The sequence below is a fragment of the Phocoena phocoena genome, chromosome 1, assembly GCF_963924675.1.
Source record: "Phocoena phocoena chromosome 1, mPhoPho1.1, whole genome shotgun sequence".
NCBI classification, from domain to species: Eukaryota; Metazoa; Chordata; class Mammalia; order Artiodactyla; family Phocoenidae; genus Phocoena; species Phocoena phocoena.
Window position 1 is genome coordinate 16,944,162 of NC_089219.1, and position 6,871 is coordinate 16,951,032.

The window sequence follows — 6,871 nt, forward strand, 5'->3', positions numbered from 1 at the left end:
GTGAAAGTGTGGAGTCCTAACCATTGGACCACCGGGGAATTCCCAAGCTGGGACCATTCTTTTTTTTTTTTGCGGTATGTGGGCCTCTCGCTGTTGTGGCCTCTCCTGTTGCGGAGCAGGACGCGCAGGCTCAGCGGCCATGGCTCATGGGCCCAGCCGCTCCACAGCATGTGGGAGACCGGGGCATGAACCCGTGTCCCCTGCATTGGCAGGTGGACTCTCAACCACTGCGCCACCAGGGAAGCCCCAGGGACCATTCTTGTTCATGGCTGCATCCCCAAAAACATCCTGATAAAGTCCTCAACAAAAAATGTTTTTAATTGAGGTGGATACTAATATTAACCCTATGTTAGAGGACAGAAACCTGAAGATCAGAGAGGTTAAGCAATGTGTCCCAGGATGCAAAGCTTGGAGATGTCAGAGCCAGGATTTGAACCCAGGTGTGACCAGTCCCAGAGCCTATGTTTGTTCCTGGAAGAGGCTGTCTTGTTCTGATGTGAACTTTCCTGCCCCTTCCCCTGCTATCAGCTTGCCATTCAGTGCCACCTGTGCAGCCACACATTGCAGGGAACCCTGGATCCTGTTGTTGGCTGACTCTCCCCCATCTGCAGTGGGTGGGGGCTGTAGCCTTGGACCATGGGAGACCTGGTGTTCTACCACCTGTTCCGGGAATGGGGCCCAGTCTGACCCTCCTCACCTGTCTTCTGCCCTATATTAAAGCCTCAGGCTATGGATCTCTTTCCTACCATCTCAAAACTCACGATGCTCCGGCTGCTGAGTTTTCTCCTATTTGTGGCCCTTGGTAAGACCCCAGCCTGTGCTGCCCTGTGCCAGGAGCCCTTGAAATCTACCAACCCACCCTGAGTCTCGCAAACCCAATACCTGGTTCCATAGGAGAGGTCCCAGCTTGTATCTGGGGCATGATTGTGGAGGTTTTCAGCTTGGTGCTGGAGCAGGAGAATAGAGGGGAAGCTGTGGGTGATAGACCAGCTCAGGGGGAAGACTGGGGGACCCAAAGGTCTGTGGTGGGAGTCCTCGACGTGGGTGGTAAACAAAGTCTAGTGGGAAAGACTTTGGGGTCTGTGGTTAGACTGCTTGGGTTGGAATTTCTGTTCCTCTGCTTAACCCTCCAACTCTCCTCTCACACTCCCCCTACTGCACTCCATATCCTGTGGTCTAGCCTTTTCCTGGACTCTCTGCCATATTACATTACAGCTCAGGGCTACCTCCTCCAAGCAGCATCTCTTGACTGGCAATAATGAATGGTAACAGATAATGTTTACTGAGTGCTTACTATATGCCAGGCGGAACGCTAAGGATTTTTTCGTATATTATCTCATGTAACCCTCACAACAGTCCCCTTAAGGTCAGTACTACTATTATCCCCATTTTACAGGTAGAGAAACTGACCCTCAGAGAAGTAAAGTAGCCAATCCTAGAACCAGGGGCAGAGCTGCACTTTGAATCCAGGCAGTCTTACTCCAAAGCCACCACTCTTCACGACAATAGCTATCACTTCTCAAGGGCTCATTGGGTACCAGGCACGGTTCTAAGTGCAACTCCTTCATTCCTGCCATGAAAGGAAGCCACATGTTCATCTCTCTCCCTAGACTCCTGGGAGTCCAGAAATCCCTGCTGTAGTCCAAATGCTCCTTGTTCATATGTGGTTACTGAGGTTCAGATAGGGGAAGGAGTTGTATGGCATCTCACAGCCTGTTTGTGCCATAGCTAGGACTGGGACCCAGACCTCTTCTTTGCTTTGGGGGACCCTCTAGCTGATTGACGCTTCTACTCTACCCTCTAGCCTCGGGCTTTGGCCAGACTTCCTACAGCCTCTCCTCCCGCGTTGTCAATGGTGAGGATGCGGTCCCCTACAGCTGGCCCTGGCAGGTAAGAGCAATACCAGCTGCACTATTTCCCACCATGGGCTCTGCACCCCACGCTCTGATTGCAGGATATTCATTCTGGACCTCATTGTGCTGTTTCCAGTTTTCACCTCAGTCTCCAAAGGCCAGGAAACCCTGGGACGATCTACTTCATATGGAAGTTTTGCCCATTTAATCTGTAACCCTCACTGGGCTGTTTGCAAGTTAAAAGTAGACTCTGGGGAGAGGGCAGTGTTTGACCCAAGGGTTGGTGCATTAATGGTGGAAGTTCAGCGTGATGTTTAAGGAGTGAGATTGGGGGGACTCATTTCTAGACCCCTCAAACTATACAACAGGGCTATAAGGTCTGGAGCAATAAAGGGAAGAAGGGCTTTATAGAGGTCAGTGAAGGGAGCACAGAGGACTAGACTCATTGCACTAACACAGTAGCCACTAGCCACATGTGGCTATCTACATTTATTTATTTAATTTTTATTGGACAGTAGTCGATTTATTTGTGTTAGTTTCAGGTATACAGCAGAGTGAATCAGTTATACATATACATATGCCACTCTTTTTTTAGATTCTTTTCCCACATAGGCCTAAATTTAAATTAAGTAATATTAAAAATTCAGTTGCTCAATGCTAACCACATTTTAAATTCTCAATAACCACATGTGGCTAGTGGCTACCATACTGGACCATACTGAACATTTCCATCATCACAGAAAGTTCTACGGATGGCACTGGTCTACAACAGGGGTCAGCTAACTTGTTCTGTAAAAGACGAGAGAGTAAATACTTTAGCCTTTGTCAGCCATGTGGTTTCTGTTGCAATGACTTAATTCTGCCACTGTAGCATGAAAGCAGCCATGGGTGGTACAGTTGTGTGGGCTAGGCACTGCACATTTCCAGAGGTGCCATCCTGTGTGAATGATTCTCTCTAGAGCTGTGCAGTGCACAACCTATACAGCCATGGGTAGCAGCCCTCGTTGTGGGGCCCAGACCACTCAGGCTCCTCCTTCCCTTGCCACCAGGTCTCCCTGCAGTATAAAAAGAACGGGACCTTCTACCACACTTGTGGAGGCAGCCTGATTGCCCCTGACTGGGTCATGACAGCGGGCCACTGCATCTCGTGAGTTCTCTCACTTGCCCCCTCCCTGCGTGAGACCCAGGCAGGCTGGGGCAGTGGGGGACTGTGGGAGGGGACGGGGGAGGCCAGTCAGGCCTGTACTGATGTCACCTCCGCCAGCAGGAGCTCCCTGACCTACCAGGTGGTGTTGGGCGAGTATGACCGCTCTGAGAAAGAGGGCTTCGAACAGGTGATCCCCGTCAATGCTGGGGACCTCTTCGTGCACCCACTCTGGAACTCCAAATGCGTGTCCTGTGGGTGAGTGAACTCTCAGGCCTGGGACCCAGGGGCTCCTCTGCTGGTCTATCTATGACCCAACACTGATTCTGAGAAGACTCCCAGGGACAGTAGAGCTGGGCCAGCAGCCTCAGCCCAGGTCCCACATGCTGAGGGTCAGAGCCAACAGAGCTTTTAAGGATAATCCACACCAAACGTCTCTCCCTACCGAGGGGAGAGCAGGGCCCAGGGAGGGGCAGGAACTCCCCCAAGGCCACTCGGCTGGTTGGCTTCAGAACGCAGGACTCCTCAGGCACCCCTGTCCCAAATCCAAGGGTTCCTCCATTCAGTGGGCATTCATCCAGAGCGTCCTGCGTGCCCGGCATTGTGGGCTAAAGGACGAGCACTGGACTGAGAGTCACGCTCCAGCACCAAGTCACTGTGCGGCTTGGGCAAGTCATTGCCCTTCTTTGGGCCTCAGTTTGACCACTTGTCAAGGGTGGCATTCTGGGCTTCCTGGGTGGTTATGAGGGTCAAGGAGAAAATCACTGGGTGAGAACACAAAGCAGGGCTTCTTAACCCTCTCAAGCATATGCAAAATTGTATGTCTGGGTAGCTCAGCATTTTTCTGGTGAGAGGATCAAAGAAGGGTGCAAAACCCCTGAAAGTGCAATGCAGAAGTGAGGGACCATGATGGTCAAGACCTTGACCCATCCTCAGGGGCTCCTGGGGTGAGTGGAGAGAAAATCAGACCCAGATGCAATTACTTGAGGGACAAACAGGCAGATGAAGAGAGCAGTGGTTCTCAAAGTGTGGTCGCCAGGCCAGCAGCAGCAGCGTCACCTGGGAACTCATTAGAAATGTGAACCCTTGGGGCCTCCCAGACCCACCGCATCAGAAACTCTGGAATGGGCTCCAGCAACTTGTGTTTTAACAAGCCCTCCAGTGATTCTGACACAGCTGATGCGTGAGAACCACTGGTGTCAAAGCTGAGGACAATTACCAAGGCCGAGGGTCGGCGTGGGCTGAAGAGGCCTGGAGGGCTCCCTAAAGTTGCTCAGCAGTAGGAACGCATGGGATCTGGAGGGAGAAGGGGCGTCGGGCGCATCCCAGAGGTCAAATATCCTAAGCAAAGCTGAGGGGGGGGGCTTGGTCTGGCTGGAGGACCAGGCTCCCCATGACTCTTCCCTCCTCCCCAGCAATGACATCGCCCTCATCAAGCTCTCGCACAGCGCCCAGCTGGGAAACAAGGTCCAACTCGCCAGCCTCCCTCCCGCCGGCGACATCCTGCCCAACGGGACACCCTGCTACATCAGCGGCTGGGGCCGTCTCTACAGTACGTGCTGACCCCTCCAGCCAGCCATAGGGACAGTGGGTAGGATGACAGAGCCTGGGGCGGGGCGCTGAGGGCGACATCAGGAGCACTTTTCCTCCATTCCTCCTCCAGAGGCAGCCTTCTCCCCTCACCCTCCCAAACGTGAATGTGTTCAATGGAAGATTTTTTTGTCTTCTGCGTGCCAGGTGCTGGAGATGTTCTGATGGAGAAAGCAGGCAGGACCACATAACCTGGTGGGAGGAGACTTCCCATCAGACTAGAAGAGTGGCTTTTCCTCAAACCCCCCGTCCCACTCTGGGGCTCCCAGTCCCAACTCCCAGATCCCAGCCCTAGCCCTGCACCCCTACAGCCCCTGCTCAATGCTCTCTATCTCCACAGCCAGTGGACCGCTCCCGGACAAGCTGCAGCAGGCCCTGCTGCCCGTGGTAGACTACGAGCACTGCTCCAAGTTGGACTGGTGGGGCAGGGCCTTGAAGAAGACCATGGTGTGCGCCGGCGGGGACATCCGCTCTGGGTGCAATGTGAGTCGGCAGCTCTCGTCTGCCCGAGGTGGTGCGGGGCTACAGCCACTCCGCTGGGTGTGCAGGGCCCAGGGTACTTCTGCTATCTGCCTGGGAGGAGAGGGAGGAATCTTGACTGCTGGGCTCATTCAAGCCTCCAGGCCAGGCAGGACTTGGAGGAAGTCACTGCGGCCCAGGCACACAGCTCTGGTCTCTGGACTCTAGTCCCAGCTCACACACCGACTTGATCTGGGACAAGTTACTGTCCCTTCCTCGATCTCAGGATCCCCATCAGTACAGCAAGGGATATGGACACCATGATCTCTAAAGTCACCTTCAAATCTGGGGTCCTGAAGTTATAATTAAGCAATACTGTCACTGTACAAGTGAATACGAATGACAATATTAATAACTAACTGTGGTACTAAGAATCAGAACTACCATTTATTGGTTGCTTCCTCTCTACCAAACACTGCGCTAAGACCATATACTTATCACCTCATTTAATTGTCACAAAATCTTGTAAGATATATATCATTCCCCATCACAAAGGAGCAAACGGAGGCTCAGAGAGGTCAAGTCATAGAAGGGTTTCTCAAAATCCCCAAAGTCTGAACCAATTCCTTAAAGCTCAGACACAGCTCAGTCCCCTACTGCTCTCCAACCATTCCAGGGTGACTCTGGAGGACCCCTCAACTGCCCGGCAGCAGATGGCTCCTTTCAGGTCCACGGCGTGACCAGCTTCGTTTCTGCCTTTGGCTGCAACACCGTCAAGAAGCCCACAGTGTTCACGCGAGTCTCAGCCTTCAATGACTGGATTGAGGAGGTAAGCAGGACAGGGCAAGCAGCGAGGGCTCCGGGTGCTGGCTCTTCTCAGAGGTGCTGGGGGGATGGGTGAGAACAGCAGATCCTGATCCTAGGAGGTCAGTAGTGGGAGTGGGGCACATGCCAGAAGGGTTTGAGGATGTTTTCTGCTACAGTGTGGCCCTAAGAATCTCGAGGGCTTCTGGGTGGAGCTTTGAACTACTGCTGAACTTCCTTTTTTCAACAAGTGTATATGAAGTACCTCCTTTGGTCCAGGTCTTTTCTTGTCATGGAGGATAGAGTGATGTGTGGCTTGTGGGGAACAGACGATTAAATGAGCAAAATGATGAAATGTGGTGGAAGCTGTGATAGGTGAGGCTCAGGCCCCAGTGAGAATGCAAACCTCATCTGGCAATGAGTGGTCAGGGAGGATTAATACTGTCCGTGACAATAGTCTTAGCCACCATTTATGGACTCTTAAACATATGCCAGGCACTGTGATGACACCTTAGTTAACAGTTTAATTTAAAACCCCCATGAGGTAAGTACTATGATTACCCCCACTGTACAGATGAGAAAACTGAGGCTCAGAGAGCTCAAGTCACTCTCCCAGGGTCATACAGCCAATGAGTGACATGGTTGGGAGTTGAACTCAGTTCCATATGGCGTCAGAAGTTGTGTTCCTGACTAGACTATTCTGCTTTTTCCCCTCTCTTTTTTCAGACCATTGCAAGCCACTAGAACCAAGGCCGGGGTGGCAGTGCCCATTCACTCTCTTTGTGAAAAATAAAGATCTCTCAGAAAATTCCAAATTGAGTCTTTCTTCCTTCTTTGATTCACCTCTTCCCCTCTGGCCTGTTCCTAAAATCTTAGATGTGATATGTAGAGATGAGAAGAGAACCAACCCTCTCATATGAGAATGAGGAAAAAATGAGGCCCAGAGAGAAGGGAGTTGCTGTCAAGTGACCGACCATCACAGTTTTCCTGGGACACAGGACTTTCTGTGGTTAAAACTGGG

At 52.0% G+C, this 6,871-nt stretch overlaps 1 protein-coding gene across 1 annotated transcript; it reads left to right on the forward strand.

Annotated features, from left to right (window-relative positions):
- The first annotated feature begins 749 nt into the window (after positions 1 to 749).
- Positions 750 to 6,664, forward strand: LOC136118819 (chymotrypsin-like elastase family member 3B). The gene is made up of 8 exons (XM_065872134.1): positions 750 to 802; positions 1,805 to 1,890; positions 2,903 to 3,000; positions 3,121 to 3,255; positions 4,413 to 4,549; positions 4,928 to 5,070; positions 5,723 to 5,875; positions 6,577 to 6,664. Exons 1-8 carry the CDS (start codon positions 763 to 765, stop codon positions 6,592 to 6,594), a joined length of 810 nt encoding a protein of 269 aa, XP_065728206.1. The 5' UTR covers positions 750 to 762; the 3' UTR covers positions 6,595 to 6,664.
- Positions 6,665 to 6,871: the final 207 nt, after the last annotated feature.